The 19,263-nt window shown below is 42.0% G+C and overlaps 2 protein-coding genes and 5 non-coding genes across 24 annotated transcripts in view; 6 read left to right on the top strand and 1 right to left on the bottom strand.

The window, feature by feature from the left end:
• The window catches only part of TAF1D (TATA-box binding protein associated factor, RNA polymerase I subunit D), a 34,380-nt gene extending 16,873 nt beyond the window's left edge, over positions 1-17,507 (top strand). For 4 of the 16 annotated variants that reach the window (XR_012643948.1, XR_012643960.1, XR_012643947.1 and 1 more), the window contains 6 exons: positions 222-268; positions 2,867-2,923; positions 3,981-4,055; positions 5,104-5,188; positions 6,487-6,562; positions 15,915-16,467. The gene's annotated coding sequence lies outside the window, so the exon portion shown is untranslated. Of the gene's footprint in view, positions 1-221; positions 269-2,866; positions 2,924-3,980; positions 4,056-5,103; positions 5,189-6,486; positions 6,563-7,534; positions 8,527-11,598 lie in introns of those variants that run through there. The other 12 variants (XR_012643949.1, XR_012643956.1, XR_012643963.1 and 9 more) reach the window with 10 other exon arrangements.
• LOC142007719 (small nucleolar RNA Z40) lies at positions 2,490-2,561 on the top strand. Its single transcript, XR_012643995.1, has one exon. It is a non-coding gene; the product is annotated as a small nucleolar RNA Z40 (small nucleolar RNA).
• LOC142007725 (small nucleolar RNA SNORA18) lies at positions 3,779-3,909 on the top strand. Its single transcript, XR_012644001.1, has one exon. It is a non-coding gene; the product is annotated as a small nucleolar RNA SNORA18 (small nucleolar RNA).
• LOC142007720 (small nucleolar RNA SNORA8) lies at positions 4,874-5,011 on the top strand. The gene has a single exon (XR_012643996.1). It is a non-coding gene; the product is annotated as a small nucleolar RNA SNORA8 (small nucleolar RNA).
• Positions 6,002-6,122, top strand: LOC142007723 (small nucleolar RNA SNORA32). The gene has a single exon (XR_012643999.1). It is a non-coding gene; the product is annotated as a small nucleolar RNA SNORA32 (small nucleolar RNA).
• LOC142007721 (small nucleolar RNA SNORA25) lies at positions 6,608-6,740 on the top strand. The gene has a single exon (XR_012643997.1). It is a non-coding gene; the product is annotated as a small nucleolar RNA SNORA25 (small nucleolar RNA).
• A 254-nt stretch (positions 17,508-17,761) lies between the features above and the next one.
• The window catches only part of CEP295 (centrosomal protein 295), a 74,341-nt gene continuing 72,839 nt past the window's right edge, over positions 17,762-19,263 (bottom strand). For all 3 annotated transcript variants that reach the window (XM_074984118.1, XM_074984110.1, XM_074984127.1), the window contains exon 29: positions 17,762-18,259. In XM_074984118.1, the coding sequence (XP_074840219.1) occupies positions 18,221-18,259 (39 nt within the window). In that variant the 3' untranslated portion in view covers positions 17,762-18,220. The remainder of the gene's footprint in view (positions 18,260-19,263) is intronic.

Below are 19,263 nucleotides of genomic sequence, written 5' to 3'. Positions count from 1 at the left end.
CCTTACACAGGACTCGAAAAGAGCTCCGTGTAAGCTGAAAAGCTTTTCATTCACCAACAGCCAAATTTAATGTCGGCATTTGAGTTGTAGTTCAGAAGTAATATAAATGGGTAACTGAATTGCATTTTGCCTGAAGAAGTTAAGAGGAAAAAACTATTTCTAGAACAAACAGTGAACTCCTAGGTTTAGTTGGCATTTGAGCTCTCCCTTTTTCTTTTCAGGGATTCAAAATAACTGGAATATTTGAGGTACAAACTACACTGTCTTGGTAAGAAACACTGTCTCCTGCAATAAATTTTGTGGTACCTTGAAAGTGCTATGCTACATGGTTGAAGGATGTTGCATGCCTTGTTAACGCAGATGTGATTTGTATGGTATAAAATTGGACTATACCAGGATGTGAACGATCAGATTACAACCTGTGCTGCTCATTGGAAAGCAAAAGGCATGATAATGAAAATTATGCATTGCTGCGACAGGTTGTTTAAAGACAACAGGACAGGTTTCCCCTGCCTCGACCCAAAAGGTTTATGTTGCACCAGGGAGGGGCCGAGCGCCTCCCAGTCCCAAGGACCCAGTTGCAGACTGCCCCAAACCCAATGGGCTGAGTGTGCTTACCCCTGAGACCACTAATGGAGCTATGTGCCTCCCCTGAACCCACCTGGCGGGCAGAAGCTGGCAGAGAAGACTGAGACCCAAAGATAAATTACAAACTATCTATTAATCATGTAACAAGGTTAACAAATACAACGAAGTAGTAACAAAGAACACCTTGTATGATATATAACAGTATATGTATATTTAACTTACAGCTATGTTTGTTGCACTCACGGTGCTTTGTCAAAAAACTCCTCTTGAATGGAAGTAGTTTTTATTTTACCGCAAGGCAAAGTGGTTGGTTAGTTAAGTATGCTGGGAGAGGGAATTGAGGCAATAAAAGTTAAAAAAGGACACCCGCTGCCTGGACCTTCCTGTCGGTGCTACGGGATGGGGAGGTAAGCGCCACCGCCTGCTATTGTGCGCAGGTCAGCCGCAGCAAGGAGACCTTGTATTAAAGGTACCTTGATAATAGGGGATAAGCGAGGGGCCCAATAGAGAGACTCCCTCTGAATAATGGGATAGAGAGTGGGATGAAGAGGCTAAAGGACTAGGGAGGCATTGGCCTTCACCTTGCCAAGCAATGTATATCTGTTTAATCTCAGGCTTGTCACTATAAATTATTAAACTATGGGGAATTCTAATGATACTAATACTAAATACTATCACTATAATTAAATGTGCCTATTGCCTGGGCAAAGGCCCGGCCTTGAAGGGTCAGTCTCTCGGGTCTTGTGGGGCCTCATCAGGCCACTCCGCAGTGTAAGGGGCGTGACCCCCGTCCTCCCCCACTGGGGGCCCCGAAACCCAGACAATGGCATCTGTTTTTGTTTGGTTCAGTAGATAGGGTTTGTTACGTGTCTTGAAGCTGGAGAGTTGGTCATGTCCAGTAGATTAAGTTGTGTTTGGTGGCATTGTCTAGTCAGGTAAGTAGCTGCAGAGGTGGTGGAGGTGTCAATGTGGCAAGATGGCGGAGGCAGCAGGAGTGCTGGCGCTGCTAGGTGGCAGACCCTGGGCTTTGCAGCCAGGTACGCAGTACCCCGCCAAAAAGGCGGGGCCAGTTCGCCACCTGGCCACTCCACCACAGGGCCCACTTGCTGCTCCCTCGACACAAATGTTGTGATGAGAAATCTTGCGCTTCGATTCAGTGGGGCTGTAGGAGGGGTCAGGCGGCGCTGGCACAGCGGCAGCAGGTGGGCACTGCCGGTGGTCCCTCAGGAGCTCTTCGCAAAGGTCTTTGCCCTGTGGGCTAGCCTAAGGGTCGGCGGACATTGCCGGAGCAACCGACGCTCCCTGGTGTGGTGCCACTGTTAGGACAGTGAGCTCCCAGGGCCAAAGAATGCAGGGGGGAGCCTTACTTCTACAGACAGTCTCCATGCATTATTCATGAGCTAATATAAATATTCATGATTCTCAGGTACAGTTTTTCAATCAGGTCTGACTGGGTCTAGAAGCTTCCAGAAAACTGGAACTCCGCCCAATCAGGAGCCTTTATTCAAATATGTGCTTATGAATTATTCATGGCTTCAGGTTACCTGGGAAACCAGCTGACCCAAAGTGACTGTTGGTGCTGCAGCCTATGACAATTTAGATTTTCTCATGTGCTTGCACTGATTTTATGTGGCCAAAGGCCTGTATCCCCTGGCCCATGGCGATGATCATGCCCAGGGGATGGTAAAAATCCCTGACATGCATGAGCTGTTTGAAGAGCCATTTAAAACATGCTGTTAGCTAGTCCTATTAAACTTGCCATCAGATCCTTGGTGCAGGAAAAATCAGAGCTTAATTCTTAACTGACAGCTGTTTCTATGCTGGAAGGAATAAATGGATCTGGTGTTTCATAAACTTAGTAAAAATTTGTTCTGCTCCAGAATATAGAGAATGTTGTGACAAATTGTTATGATGATTGGCAAAATGTTCAACTGCTCTGAAAAGAGTGACTGACACAGCCTTTCTGAACATGTCAGTTTTGTGGCTCTTTTCTAGTTCTACTTCAGGTACCTGCTTTCTGATGAGTGGTTTAAGCTCAATGTAGTATCAGACTAAAGAGAAAATACCTTAGACTAAGACTGTCATGTTTGTTGCTGTTTTTATAAACACTCCTCTGGATTCTGGATTTTAGCTTTTCAAAAGTATGGTTGTGGCTGGTGGTTGCATGATCTTTAAAAGAACACCCATGCTTCTGGAAATGTGTGGCAGTATAATCCTAGTGTGTTAAATTGCTACTTCATATTTGTGTGGCTATACACTGGCCCTTTTTTTTTTTCAGGCAAGATACATCTAGAAAACAAGTGAAGTTCTTACATTGAAGCCTTCTGTTCACAAGGTAGGAAGTTCTATGCCTCACCCTTCTATAAACTCTGGCTTTTGGTATTAACTTATTTTTCCACCATATTTCCTCAATGTGAGAAGCATTTCAGTCCTGGTAAATAGAATTAATAGAATGAACTTAGTTTGATCAGTGCTCTCTGTGCACATAAGTAAGGATTTTTAACTTCACTTCCACAAGGATATGCATAGAAAAATCCAGTTAAATACTAACAAAACTACACTTCTCCCTGTTAAACATAATTACTATTGTTACAAATGATGCCCGAGATGACTAAGTGAAGAAACAGCAAGGAAGTTTTTTGCTTTTTGTCACTTTGTGCCATTGATGGCTGTTTGTGTATAGTCAATTTCTATGTCCAGATTAATAGTCTGGATAAAAATTCATGGCCATTATATGGACTTCAGATTATAACAGTCTGGATAGATCAGAGCATGTGACAGCTGCCATATTTAGACACATCATAGACTGTAGTGAAGGGTCCTCCAAAGATGTGGGTGTGATAGCATCTGCTGCTGCAGAGCCTTAGATCCTTCAGCTATCTGCTGTGTTATCAGGTTTTTTTACAAAACTTCTGATTTTATTAGAGCCACCATTCCACCATGTTTGGTGAAATGGATGGTGAGGAAAGCTGAAAAATACCAGTGACCCTTTTAATTCTTAGTCTTCATCAAATGAAGACTTTATCAAATGTAGGACAGGATCAGAAATGTAAGGAAGAGGCCTTACCTCTTCAGTGCATGTTCCTGTTGCAGTTAATGTTTGGGTTGTTTTATACTGGCAGTTTGTTCTATATGGATAATTACAGAAGCTGTAGCTTCTCACTGCTGGACTTATTACGGTACCGCAGCTGTTGAGGTCTGTCCCGATGGAGCCTGTCCTGTAGGTTCATGTCGTTGGAAATGCCTCATAGAGTAAACTTGTGGTTCGCTTTACCCATTGAACTATTTGTTATTTCTTTGGGATAAAACTGCAAGACAGATCTCAAATTGTGGTGTGTGTAACTATTCAACTGTCTGTGTGGATACTGAGCTATATATTTTTTGTCCTGCAGGCACCAGCTCTGCTAACACTCAACTTGGACTAAAATCTAGTCACAACAGGACATGGGCAAATTGAGTAAGATTTAGTGAGTACTTGTTCTGTGCTTGCACTTACTATAACTAATGAATAATTGTCCCCGTGTAGCTTTAAGAGTGAGATCTTGTGTTCTGTTGCTGCAGCTTCAGAAACTGAAATCAGTCTTTCACCCAGGCCTTTTTTAATGTATTGTGTCTAACCTTCGTGTTTGCCAAGACCAGTGTATAAAACATTGTCAGTAGACAGTTTGAAATAATAGCTTTGAGGTGAATTTCACTCATTTTTTGCTGGGCTACTAATTCAGAAATAAAAATATTAATGAACGTACTAAACTTCAGTAAATAGAATTCTGCATGACTATGTGCTAAAGATGAGTGGTCCCTTTGCCAGCTGCCAAACCCTCATTTTCTGAAGTCCAGTAGATGGTTGCAGCAAAAATGTACAATGCATTGAAAACAGGATAGAGGAAGCAGAAAAACTACATTAAGATGTATTTTGAATCAAAAATGAAATTGTGAAGAAATTCCATTTCGCTGTACCAGAGCATTGTGGAATTCAGCGATCTTGCCACAGACTCTCTGCAAATTGCAGTGTCTTGACTAAAACTAGTTAAATGTTTTGTTTTTAAAAAATAGTGAGTCAGCTGGAGAGCAAGATACCTGTGTGTAATTCTGCAAACTTGAGTTTTACTGGCTTTATTAAATAAGGGCTCCTCTTATACTTCTGATTTCCATGTTGCAAGCTGTTAAGTCATAGGTTGTCCCCTTGAGTTTACCACTGCTGCAAGCAATTTAACTTCTAAATTCAATTCTTACAGAAATGAAATTTTAAAATGGGCTGAACCTTTGGGAATGAAGTTTGTTGCTGCGCACTGTATGGTATCTGCATCCACCAGCATTCATCTGCGGGGATGTTCAAAAAACAGTGCTACAGAAATTCAGCATTTGGCATCGTTGGTTTTCATGCTGTGTGCTTGTTAAACCTGGTATTTTTGTTGATACAAATTTCAGTTGTTCTTCTGAATTGAAGTTACCTCCTTTTTTATTTCCATATTTGTTTTCTTTGACTCAGATGACCATCTGTTTTATTCTTTTTAGAGGGACTTCGTTACACTACCACACTAACCAAATTTGGTTGTGATGAATTCTGAACGATAGCATCATGATGCCAGCTTGTGTCACGGTAAGATTAAACAGCTGAAACACTGCTTTCAGTTTGGAATATAACTGCAAACAGCTCACTGTGAAGTCACTCAAAACACAACAAGGCTTTTGAGACCATCTCATACCCTGAAACTACAACACAGTGCTAGAATAGAGTGGAAACTGCTGAGATGTGGTCTAAGCCACAGATGCAGTCCTCCTTTCTAATTGTGATAACATCTTTGGCTTGGGGGCAAAATCACTTAATTTTGAATTTTCAGCATCTATGAATTCTATTTTCAGAATACTAGAAGTGGAAGTGACCTCAAAAGATCATCAAGTCTAGTCCCCTGCCCTCATGGCAGGACTAAGCACCATTTATATAATTTCTGTTCTTAAATATCCTCCTTAAGTGCAGTACTTCACATTTGTCTTTATTGACCTTCATCCTATTTTCAGAACCTTTTTCTAGTTGGCCCAGATCATTTTGGAGTTCTGATTGTGTCCTGCAAAGCACTTACAACCCCTTACACCTGTACTCTTCATTTCTTACATATGTACCTGGCACTGCATAGGTACCTTGTGGTGGATATTGTGATTTTAGTGCTTCCTAATTCTGAAGAGAAAAAGGAACTTTAAGTTCGAGGTAGTGTGAGGTGAGAACTGGTGATTACTGTTAGGCATAAGCACTTGTAATGCTTTGGGGTCTGTCAAGGATGACTGTTCTGGTAGTGGCTTGGGCTCAGCTTAATTTTAAGAGCTTTAACTTGCTATCTACACTATTGTGTAACTCCTCCCTTTTTACACCACAGGTTTTAGAGCTCAAGTACTAAAGTTAATCTGGTTTAATCAGTGGTCATTACCAAGGATACTAGGAGATATCATTTCTAGTGTACTGTGGACATGACCATAAATTAACTCCATCAGATTTTGGTATTGCTACTTGGGTGGCACTGAATCCGTTGGAAACAAGTAATGTAAATGGTGTGAGCACTTGCATGTAACAACTCATATTCTGCCTAATCCTTGCTGAGGAGCCTATGTAAAAGGATCAGTTCAGAATAGTGAGGTGTCAGCAGCAGCTATTTAACAATCACTTTGAAAATAGAAGTACCTGACTATGGAATATTTCTAAAAGATCTGTTTTGATTTCATCTGACACCACTCAGATGGTCCATGGAAGAGTGCAGAGCTCTTATTTAAATGTAACTAAAGAAAACAAGAGCTAAACTGCTTCTGAATAGTGTTTCTTCTAGCTTATCTTCGGGCATCTCTCACCTTGCTGTGTTTTATGGCTTGATACTAACCACATGTGTAATGCTCTTTTGTCAAAAACAGATTAATCACTGAAAATGAAGACAGGAACTGACTTGGCCATTGAGGAAAAAACCCTTGGGGGAGCTTTATTACAAAGGTGAAGTGTTTGCAATTCTGATAACCAACAACAGCACTACACTTGAGGTCATTTCAAAGAGGGTTTGCATGGCCATGAAACCAGCAGCCCTTAACGCGATGACCTAATATCGAAATCCTCAGCAGGATGCCATGAGCACTTAGTGTGTTCCATGGCCTGTTCCTGAGGAGATATAGATATAGTGGTAGGTAGGTTGTTGCTCATGTGTATGAGGAAGGGCTGTGCCACTAGAACTTGAGAATTAAGTGGCTGAGCAGCAACTAAAAACTAGCTCTAGATAATGACCTTATACTTCTGAGACACCAAGCAGATTTGTATGAAAACTTGCTTATGAGTGAAGCCAGAGCTAAATCTGGGAATGTTCACTTTTAATCCATCATTGAGTGTGAGTAGAGTATACTATCTTGTATTGGAGGTAGGGGATAGCCAAGTTACAGGAAGTATAGTAACTTTGGTCGAGGGAGCTTTATCCAGGATGTAGATGGAACCATCCTTTTAATTAGAGAAGTCGGGGGAAAACTCCAGAACCATGTCCTCAAATACCACAGCTTTACATAGCCCAGGTCCCTTATTCACTCTACATACATCACTGTCTGGGGATTGCTTGTTAGAGTTGCTCAACTTCTAAATCAGGGCTAAGTTAATATTTTTGGTCTGTCACATCTCCAAACAAGGTATTTGCTGGGTCATGAGCACCTGGTCTCTGTACATGACCATTTGATAAATTGAAGGATTGATTTAGGAGCATTTATTTCACACAAACTGAGATGAATCTTTTCTCCCAAGATCCATCCATATCCAATAAGGAAGGGTAGTTTTAATGCACTAAATCTTTTAAAAAAAATTCCATTGATGCATCGGTTTGGAAAGCTCCTAACACGTTTCCAAGATGTGCAGATATTCTGGCCATCAGGAACAGGCACAAAAACAAACATCTTGTGGATGTCTTAAGTAGCATCTGTTTTTGTGCAGAGCATCAGAATTTAGTACTACTGTGGCATTGGCAGCACGGAAGATATTGTCTACTTTCTGCGTGGAACAGGAAGGAAATTCCATTGACCAGTGCAAGACAGCAGCTTCAGTACACCCAATGATGGAATTCTTGGCAAGCAGGAGCCTTTTTCATTCAGGGTGTGTAACTTGTACTGTCTAAAAGCATGACACTGGAGATGTTTGAAGTCTAGATTTTGTCCTTGACAGGTCCTATACCAAGGAGTCTCTACTATATTTGATTCTTCTGTATAGTTGAAGTTCAGCTCCTTTTGACAAGTTCAGTATTTTGTCTCCTAATGAAGCATCCCAATCTTGACTGGTATTCCCAGGTTCTGGTCAGAGCTTGCACCTCAGCCATACTCTTGTGTGGTCAGCAAGTGTTGGCTTTGGAAGACAGTCAACTCATAACACAGGAGCCAGAAGACACCAAAGAACCTTTAACTTAAACCATCTCTACTATTTTGGGTATAATACAGACTTACAAGTACCTGTTCCAATGAATGGGGTAGTTATCAGAAACACCTACACTGAAGACAATGCACAAGACATTGAACTAAGGATATAGAAATATATGTACTCTTTTTTTTTTTTTTTTTTTTTTTTTTTTTATAAATCACATGCAGTTCAGCTCTAAGTCTTACGACTGTTGGATAGGAGGCTGTGGCCTTGTTCTTTCCTTACACACAAATGAATTGTGGGTGCCTCTGCTGGGATGAACAGTTCAGCTTCTAGTTGCTGTGAGCAAGGCATGTGGGGATAACTTGCCCAATCCCTCCCTCTGATTAGCTGTCTTACACCTGTAGTTATACTTGCTCATCCTAAAAAGTTACAATTGATTACATATTATGTAAAATAGCAAAGACCTTATTTGGGGTACACCAAGCTACTCAGTATGTTGCCAGACTATTTGTGAGATTGTTTTATGGCCTCATCTACTTTTGATAATCAATAAAATTGTACCAGTCTACCTACCTACCTGGTGTTCCCCAGGGCTCAGTCCTGGGACCGATCCTGTTCAACTTGTTCATCAATGATCTAGAAAATGAGGTAAGCAGTGAGGTGGCAAAGTTTGCAGATGACACCAAGTTGTTCAGGACAGTCAAAAGCAAAAGGGATTGTGAAGAACTACAAGGAGATCTCAGCAAACTGAGTGATTGGGCAGCAAAATGGCAAATGAAATTTAATGTGGGTAAGTGTAAGGTAATGCATGTTGGAAAAAATAACCCAAATTACACGTACTACATGATGGGGTCAAATTTAGCTACGACAGATCAGGAAAGGGATCTTGGAGTTATAGTGGATAGTTCTCTGAAGACATCCACGCAGTGTGCAGCGGCAGTTAGTAAGGCAAATAGGATGTTAGGAATTATTAAAAAAGGGATCGATAATAAGACAAAAGATATCATACTTCCCCTATATAAAACTATGGTACGCCCACATCTCGAGTACTGCGTGCAGATGTGGTCTCCTCACCTCAAAAAAGATATATTGGCATTAGAAAAGGTTCAGAAAAGGGCGACTAAGATGATTAGGGGCTTGGAAAGGGTCCCATATGGGGAGAGGCTAGAGAGACTGGGACTTTTCAGTTTGGAAAAGAGGCGATTGAGGGGCGATATGATAGAGGTATATAAAATCATGAATGGTGTGGAGAAAGTGAATATAGAAAAATTATTTACCTTTTCCCATAATACAAGAACTAGGGGACACCAAATGAAATTGATGGGTAGTAGGTTCAAAACTAATAAAAGGAAATTTTTCTTCACACAGCGCACAGTCAACCTGTGGAACTCCTTGCCCGAGGAGGCTGTGAAGGCCAGGACTCTATTAGGGTTTAAAAAAGAGCTTGATAAATTTTTGCAGGTCAGGTCCATAAATGGCTATTAGCCAGGGATAAAGTATGGTGCCCTAGCCTTCATAACAAGGGCAGGAGATGGATGGCAGGAGATAAATCACTTGTCTTCTGTTCTCCTTCTCTGGGGCACCTGGCATTGGCCACCGTCGGCAGATGGGATGCTGGGCTTGATGGACCTTTGGTCTGACCCAGTATGGCCATTCTTATGTTCTTATGTTCTTATATTCTTATGTTCTTACCTATAGTTCTGAGATGGTCATGCTGTACTATGCTCAATATGCATGATTGTACAAACACATTCCTGTCTCAAAGCCTCCAGCCTTACCTATGTACCTACTTGAATCAGGTTTGAAGCAGGCCTGGGTTTTGCTGTGTTAGATCCATACTTTGGTTAAGGCAGGGCTTTGCAGGCACCTCCCCCCGCCAGAATGCCATGCAAAAGATGTACACTAGCAAAACAAATTCACTGTACTGTTTGAATTGTTAAACCTTCCACCACGTGTGGGTGTTGGTTTAATACATGGCCAAGTTGTCATAAATTAACCTGCCTTTCATTCAAGCAGTCACAGAGGAAGCTTTGATAAATTGGCACCCTTAGTTTTTTTTTGATTTACCGCCCTACTCGCTGGTGTTCACTTACAGTAGGGTCCTGGGGCTTCACTGACACCAAACCTGAAATGGATCTGAAACTCACATACTGCAGGACTTGAGTGGTTTTCTGGTTAGTTTTCAGTAGCAGTTTTTCTTTTAATAGCACTACATCTTTTGCAGCTTTTAATAATCTGTCTTGTAACTCACTTTGGCAGATAGAATTGTTATACTACATCCCTATCCCAGAGTTAATTTTAATGGGTGCTCAAAAGGCCTTTTTGCTAAACACTTGTTCCTCCTCAGTCCTGTTCAAAATGCATATTTTTCTGGAGCTAGCTTCTGCAACAGCTGTTACCTCTTCTCCATCCATTAATTTCTGTGAGGCAACTTGTCACAGGATTCACAGTAGTAATACTGCTCTTCAATTATTGGCTTTTACCTTTTCGATTCAGAACATCACTTGTGGGTGTCTGTTTGGAACCGAATCACTTAAGAACATGTGGATCAGAGTGCTCCATGAGCATCTCACCTGTTTCATGTTGAAACTGCTTAATTGCTTTCTTCTGTTACTGGCTTATAACAGAAGTGTCTTGATATGCATGCAGTGGGACCCTAGTGTAAGGTGAATCTTGGCACATCTGGCACTTGGCCCAAAATCTTCAGTTGAGCTTTTTGCTCATGCTCAATGTATTTCCTTTCCAGCCTTAAATTCAGTTTATGGGAGCTCCTAGTGGTGTGCTTAGTATTGTTTGCCTTGATCATCTTTAGGTATCAGTGGTGAAAGTACTAACCAGTAGCTGAGTTTTTGGAGAAATAACAGTAGGGAGGGCCTTGTTAAACATAAGGATTTTTGTAAAAATTACTTGCTGCACAAGTTTGGAAATATAATGGTTATGTGCACAGCATCTGCTGATGGAGTCTAGCAACTTCTGGCTGGAAGCTGATGTCTTAACGAGTATCTCATTGCAACATTGGCATAAACAAAGCTGGCAATCAGTACCATTGAATCAGGTTTGAAGCAGGCCAGTTGTTTTTGCCAGTGGTTGCTTCAAGTTCATTTACTTTCTGTTCTAAAGTATCAACATTTAAAAAAAAAAAAATGATCCAAGCATTAACTGTAACAGCACTGATAAAGCTAAGTTACACCCTTCATTAAGGGTGGCATGTTTGACATGCCTGTGAAAGTATAACTTAAACATTTCCATTTATAGTAGTTCTTCAATCTGTTTCCTGCCACTGTTAGTAGAACAGGCTTTCAAATATCAACCTGTTTCTGATGACTGACTGAATTTTTCACCAACCAGTTACTGCCTTTCCAATGAGCCTCACTTGCAACACTACAGAAGGGGGCTGCCTTTAAATTGATTCTGTAGATTTAGGAATTTAACTTGCCTAGGGAATTATGTATGTTCCCAGGCTAAAATAGTGTTGCTTTATTTTAGAAAGTGGTATGACTGTTGCCATATTGACATGGTTTTCTTATAGTTAATAGCTGACATGACTGTATATACTGGCTTAAATATTAACTTTGTGTTTTTTCTCCCTGTTGGAGTGTGAGGAGTTCAGCAATGTTGCCTGATTATACTTAACTTTTTTGTAGGCCAATGTTACCCGCTCTGTAAACTGAGGAAATTTTAATTTGAGTTTGCACTGCTTCACTGGATGCTTCTGAAATAAATCTGATCTTTTAACTGAAACTTGGTAACTGCCATGTATATTGTTTTTACTCAGACTTCTAGATGAACTATGTTCATTTTGATACAGGACTGCTTATTTGAGAAACAGTTGCAGCACTTCAGAGACAAACAGATTTATTTAAGTCATGGATGTCTGGGCAAGACCCCCTTCTGATCAACACAGCTTATCCCCACTTACCCCAAATCAGTTGAAGGTTGTGAACCCTGGAATGTGACATTCTGAAGTTTACTTGTCAAGTGATTGTACAGTGAATTATCTCAAGTCTCATAGGCACTAAAATGTGAAATGCAAAAGTTCTCTAAAGCAGCAGTGCACAAATTAGGTTAGAGAGTGGGGTGTATGAGCATGTATTCTCCCATTTATACATTAGACTTTACATGAATATAGTATAATGACTAAAAAGGACAAGGCTACTAGCCACCCTTCTCATGGCAGCAGAAACTTGAACCTTTACTGAAGATGCATCTGGCACAAGGATCCTTGCAATTTGGTATAACACATGCTTCTAGGCAGGGGTTTGCAACCACACTAGCACAAAACCATTTTTTTTCAAATTCAGCTAAAAATTCAATACAGCAAGAGCCACAAAGCTATGGAAATTAGATGGTCTTCAAGAACCAAACAATAGTGTTTGTAACCTTTATTTTAAGAACAGCGGGCACACAAGACTGGTACCAGTTAGAAAGTTTTGAGTTACTTTCAGCCCTGCATGGGAGAGCAAATGGTGATAAGGGAAACTGCAGCTTGGGCCTAGGCTCTTAAGCAGCATGAAGCAATGTTTGCATCAACCCTCCACATGGAGCAGCACCTGCAGGGAACTTATTGCCTCATACTGTCTCACTGTCACATCTACTGTCTTGGCTAGAGCTGAACTGTTGGCTCCCACTTAGTGTCATAGGAACCGCTGCTGCTTCCAGTTTGAGGAAGACAGAGTCCCTGTGCTCTCTGGAGCAGGGGCATGGAGACACCCTGCTGCTCTACAGGAGACCCAGCACCACTTCCCTGTCAGCTGGTGGCAGTGTGCCTTACCTCCCTCACAGCACAGAGAGGAACCTACCTGAGACAAGCTCTGCAACTGGGCTGTGGCATGGGGATAGGGGCAGAGGAACCACTTTCCCCTTCCATTCCACTGGCCTGTTCTACTTTCCCCTCTCCTTTCAGGCTCTGGCTTGAGCTGCAGAGGGAGAGAGCAAGCCTGACAATATGGAAGACCTAGATGGGTGTGATGGGGGTATGTAGAACTGTTCCCTCTAGTTCCCCACTCTGGGGCCAGACTGCTCTAGGCGAAGGCCCAAATGGAGTCATTACAGCTCCAGCTGTGGTAGCTGCTGGCTCTTGCAGCTCTGGGCCCCTGCTGAAACAATAAACCCTAAATTCAGTTGGTTAAATGGCAGGGCAGGGAGCTGCAAATAACTAATAAAAGGTGCATGAGACTCAAGCTGCAGGTTGCTGACCTCTGCTCCTAGGAATAATGAGAATACAAGTTCTGGTGTAAAAGAGCATCACTAAAGGCTTGTACTAACAAGTATGTATGAGTAGGTTGTAATCTTATAAAGGCAATTCCAGCCCTCTGCCTGTGTGAAGCGATGATGTCCTTGGAGGAGGAGTGAATGGGCAAGGACTGAGTGTTAGAGATAAAAGCTTGATGCTTGTTCAGTTCACCTTTGGAGTTAAAAGTCGGAGTTAGACTTAGGAGCACCAAGATGCTATCCTGGGGGCTGTGGGTAGAAGGGAGGCTGGTGCAGAATAGATAGATGGCTGCCTAGTTAAAGGTCAGGCAGCCCTGATTAAAACAGATACAACTCAAAACAGCCCTAAAGAGGGACCAACATGCTGACAAAAAACTGCCCATGGTTATGTGAATGGAGTCTAAGTGCATAAAGCATAACACCTGGAACTGACTGGAAGAAAAGTTCTATGTAAGATGGGGTATCTTGCACAAATCTGCAGCTTCTGTCTTGTCAGACTTGGAACACCAGTTCGGAGTGGCAGAAGCCCTGCTCCCCATTTCCTCATGTCAGATCACCTGGCCAGTGACCAGATATGAGCAACAGACTGGTAACAGTTGGGGAGTGGGCAGGGGCATAATGCATTCTATGCATATGCTAGGTTGTTATAGTGTCAATTTGGTATTTTGCCTTATCCCCCTGAAAAGATCCCATGTACTTAAGTGTAACAAGCATGCTTCTCTGCACCACCCCCCCACCCCACATCTCAGTGGGCTGCAAGATTGCATTGACTGCACTTGAATTCTTAGAATCTGCAGGGTGTGGGTGTGTTGACTAAAGTATACCAGCCCTTTGCATGCAGTGAGTGCACTCCACATGCACCTGAGTCATACAGACTTGCTCTATGTGCAGGTCACCTTAGTTTTTTTCCCCAGCTTGTATTACTACACTGATAACTAGTGTGAGCTACCTTTCAGCCTGTAGGAAAGAAATAGTTTGGCCCAGGACAGTCAACCTACTACATATTAAGGCAGCTAAGTACTAAAACAAATGGCCCAAAAAGTCAAAGGAATCTGGCACTGGAGGTGTAATATTAGACAAACAGTTGTCAGGACTGGTCCAGTTATTATATGGACCTGTTCTGAGTAGGGACCTTGGCCACATGACCAGTCAGTCCCTTTTCTACACTTCAGTGATTCTATGCCTGGAACCTAGTCCAAGTTGCTGAAGGATTTAGCCTTACGGCTGGAAGTTGTTGCTCACAAGTGCAGCTGAACACCCTCACTTTACCATCAGTGAAGCTGACTGAAGGCTTTGTGGATCATAATGGCACACACTTTCTACAACCTTCAACCAGGGCCACTGCTGGTTATTTAGCCAGTTGAGGGGGGCTAGTTGGCTTGAACAATAAGTGTACTTTGAGCATAATAGGGCTAGTTGGACATCACAGACAGGTAATTGGGTTCAATGCTATGCAAAACTGAGGCATAGTGAGCACCTGCTGTTTTCATATGTAGCCTGCTTGATCCCCAGAACTCACACGAGTAACTGGAGGGGTAGTGGGGAGCCACTGAAACATCCAGAGTGTCTGGCCAGGAGCAGGACATTAGCCATATAGGCTAAGGGTGGTCACACTACTTCAGCTTATTGGTCAAAAGAGGCTGGGAAGTGATGATGTCAGTCTATACCAGCAGGCAGGTAAGACAGCCTGCAGGGTAAGGGCAATCTCAGCACTCCTGGAGGAGGCAGGAGTCACTAAACAGGTAGCAATCACTTGATTGTGCTCCTCACCCAGGCAACATACACTTTCACCTGGATGAGACTGACTAAAGTCAGGCATAGAGCATGCAAGGGATGTGTAGGAAAAGCTATTGAAGATAGGAAATTTTCATTCCCTCAGCATTGGCAGAGCAGGTGTTTTTGAACAGCTGACCACAAATATTTTAAAACCAAATTTTATTTATTTGAAATTATCACTGTTAGTCTTACCCATTACTTCAATTTGTTAATCAGGACCCACACCTTCCAAAAATGGTGAGAGACTACAGGTAAACTGCACTAATAGTGCCTTGTACACTTAAGCACCTAGTACTATATAGTATATCTTACCCTGGCACAAATCACTACATAGCCAGCCATGCGTGGGTAGTTTTCACTATATAGTTCTTCATGTCTGGTTGGCAAAAATCCTAAAGTGAGGCAGCAGGGATTAAAGCTGAAAAATACAGGCAAAAGAAAAATACAAAACACAAAAAACAACCTTGCACTTGTCATCATTTTCATTTATTTCATAGGAAAATGCAGGAAAAAAAAAGATTAGTAACACCCTACACCCAGTCAAAATGAGCCCCTCATTCTGCATTAGCTAAGACTATGCTGAGTCTGCTGCTGCTGTGAATGTGACGCAGTCTCCTGAATATCAGGGCACTTGCGAAGACAGTCTTCCTGTGAAGAAGTTTTGCTCCAAAGTCAAATGAAGCAAGACAGAGGTACGGATGTTGAGCACTTCGCTCTTGCCAGTTCTTTACACTCCCATAGCTGTCTGTTACCAGCCAACAGGAGCCTTTTGAGGAAGAACTGGTATTTTTTACAGATCAGGGAAGGAGAACACTGACAGATTTGAGACAATTGTGTATGTGGAAAAGGAGCCGTGGATTTATTTATCCAATTCTGGGACGCTGATTATTCCATTTGTATGTATGTATCAGTTGCGTATGTGATGTTCTGAGGATTGGTTATATGTACTTGTATTTCAAATGTTTGCTTTTAGGACACATCAGCAAGTGGTTTGACCAGTGTTATGCAAAAGGAAGTATTGAAGTTGAACAGAAGTAACCAACTATGGGCCTTCAACAGTGCCAGTCCACATCTGATGGGCTTTCCTGGGAGCATTTGGGCTGACACAGGACCAGTGGCTTCTAACTGTAAAGGACTAAGTCATGGAAAAGCACAGAAGTCCCTAACCTGCAGACTCTCACGTGCCTGTTGGCATGTATTCCGCAATCACCACTTTCTTTGACAGACAAGCTGGGGTGCTACAAAGTGATGTCACTGCCACACCCACTCCTGCCGGCTCAATTTCCTGCCCTTGTCCAGCCCCTTCACATGTTTGAGCTGCTCCCCTAGTGTTAGCAAAAATCAGTTCTGGGGATCAAGTAGTGTGTACTCCATCTGCCAGTTTCAGTAGCTCCATGTAAGCCCTACATAGTTTTCCAGAGCTGAAGAAGTGGGTCTGTTCTACAAAAGCTCATCACCTAATAAATTATATTGTTAGTCTTTAAAGTGCTACAGAACTGCTTTTTTGTTTTGTGAAGATACAAATTAACAGCTACCTCCGTATGTCTACGTAAGGGTGCAAGTCTTTCACTAAGGTCACAATCTGAGTTCCTAGCACAACTACAGCTGACCCCAGGTCTTGCTGTATTGGCCACTGTTTGGGCAGTCCTAGGCATTAGCCCAGAACAGCAGGAGTAACAGTTGAAACATCTTCCAGTGCCTACGTTTTAACTGGGGGTATTGTTAGTGGAAGCCATAGATTGGTCACAGGCTGCAACTTGTTTGTTGTAACATGTCCATGACTTTAACAACAACACCTGGCACTAAATCATAGCTACAAGAAACCTGTCCCAAGCACTCTGGAGAGGACAAAGTGTCTTGCTTGAAGCTTATGCCCTATTCTTAAATGCACTGGTGTTGGGGGAGAAGGAAGAACGGAATCAACTAGATTCTAAAGCCCAGGAATGTGAGTGTGTGGACTGATCAGATACTGTCAGTATGATTTTTTTTTTTTTTTTTTTTTTTTTTTTGTGTAGGGGGTGTGCAGAGGGCTAGAGGCATGTCACATGAAGTCTAAGCAAGTGCCATCTTCATCTCCCTTTGACTGGGGAAAAACTAGCGAGGAACATGTTGTTCTGAGTTACCCTTCTGGAAATATCTTACAGTCCATTCTTAATCTTTCTCCACTGTTGTCAGCTTGAACGCAATTTTATCATGCTGATTCATAATCATTTGAATTGGTGTCTCAGTTCAGCTCTAATTTATTTAAGCATATCTGATATCCCACACACACCAAAACTTCACAATATCAATTGCTACTTACTTTTTCTTAAATAAATTATCAGTTTGTAAGAATTTCAGGCCACAACTATCCAAATGGTTGACGAAATCCAACTTTTCTAGCAGAAGCTACTAGTTTTCACTTAGTTATGTCTGTATTGCAGGCAATAGCCTTTTTTTGGCTGACATGCTTTCTGGATGTAAATAGAGCAAGATGTTAGCTTTATGAGGTGTTCCTGTAATCACCTAAAAATTTGAGTTAATTTGGAATTTCTGGTTTTATTCAAGATCCTGTTTTAGTACTTGATGTTTTCTTCTCAGGCAAGTGTGCTAAGCATGACTTTCCACCAGAGTAGCTTACCATTCTTTGTCCCAGAAGGATTCGTGTTTCAGTAAAACACACTGGGTAAAATTTTAATAAAATCAAAAGGCACTACAGAACCCAGGATTAAATTTCAAAGATAAAAATGGCAATTTAATTCTCACTGAAATGTCAGTAATAGGCATAACCACCACTTCCACTTTTGAAAAATCTCCCCAGAAGCATCATTTAAAGGGTGTTTGCATCATTTTAAATAATTTGAAATTAGGCAAATTTGAATAGTTTATCCTTTGATTTTCCAATAAATTGACACACACATATAAATCACAGTTTCATTATAAAACTTTATTAAAAAGATTCACCTGGTCCTTTTCCATGAAAACCTCTCTCATTTAAAAAAAAACTTTGTACAATAATCTATATCTGGTTAATCTGAGTCATAATACAAATTGGCAGACAATCTGTAGTTAGCGAAGTTTGGGTATTGGTTATTACTCAACTCTTTGTAATACACTATCAAGGTTGCTACATTATTTAAATTATGATTGTTTCACCTATATCAAAGTGCAGTTCTTCACAGTTACATAATGATACTGCTTAATGTGACTCTGGCCTAATGAGACTTTTGTTGGACTGAACCGAGAAAGGTGTCAAGCACTTCTTATCCCCAGAAATCTCTCATTCAGGAAATCTGGTGGTCAATGAGTCTTTTTTGCTCGTAGTTTTTCCAGTGTTTTCTAGAAGTTAAGATACATGTTTAAGTATCAAGCAGACTGGTTTAGATTTGACGTTCCTAAACAGTAGTATAAATGCTCACTACGGAGGGTATTAGTTAAGCTTCAATGTACCACTGAATGCTTGCCACAGCAGAAGATGCGATTATGCAGACAAATGAGCTAGTCCAAAAAAGGTATTCAAGAGAGTTCAAATACATCAGCATTTATTTGGTACAAGGCAATCTTATGTGAATAACAGAACAAGCATAGTAACTATTAGTGCTCTTCCTATGCCAGAAAGTCAGGCAGTGAATGTTCTAAATGCATAATTCTGGAAGGATTTTCTTAGGACTCTACTCCAAAAAAAAAAAAAAAATGTAGCTTCTTATAGAAAAGGTTGCTAGAGTTTTAACATATCAAAAAGAAAGGTTACTCACCGTAGTAACGGTGGTTCTTCGAGATGTGTCCCCGTGGGTGCTCCACATTAGGTGTCGGGCTTGCCCGGTGCCACAGATTGGATCTTCCAAGCAGTTTCTGCCGGACCGCGCATGCGTCGGTGCGCGCCGCTCCCTTGCGTGCTCCTGGCCACATGCGCGATCCGGTCCCCGCCAGTTTCTCGACCAACCGCCTCGGATGCTCCTGCAAAACACTAAACAGAGATCTGACGCGGGGAGGATGGGCGGGTAGTGGAGCACCCATGGGGACACATCTCGAAGAACCACCGTTACTACGGTGAGTAACCTTTCTTTCTTCTTCGAGTGTCCCCATGGGTGCTCCACATTAGGTGACTACCCAGCAGTAACCCAAGATAGGAGGTGGGTAATCGGATCATGTACAGCTTGTCCCCGAGAGGACCGCTGTCGAGAGCTGGGTATCCTCTTGGAATACCCTGTGAAGGGCGTAGTGCTTGGCGAAGGTGTCATAGGATGACCAGGTCACCGCTCTGCAAATATCCTTTAGCGCAACGCCCTTGAAAAAGGCTGTTGATGCTGCCACCGCCCTAGTGGAGTGAGCCCTGGGGGGGC

The sequence above is a fragment of the Carettochelys insculpta genome, chromosome 1, assembly GCF_033958435.1.
Source record: "Carettochelys insculpta isolate YL-2023 chromosome 1, ASM3395843v1, whole genome shotgun sequence".
In the NCBI taxonomy this organism is placed as follows: domain Eukaryota; kingdom Metazoa; phylum Chordata; order Testudines; family Carettochelyidae; genus Carettochelys; species Carettochelys insculpta.
The sequence above is the reverse complement of the archived record's forward strand: the minus strand, read 5'-3'. Positions and strand labels throughout refer to the sequence as shown.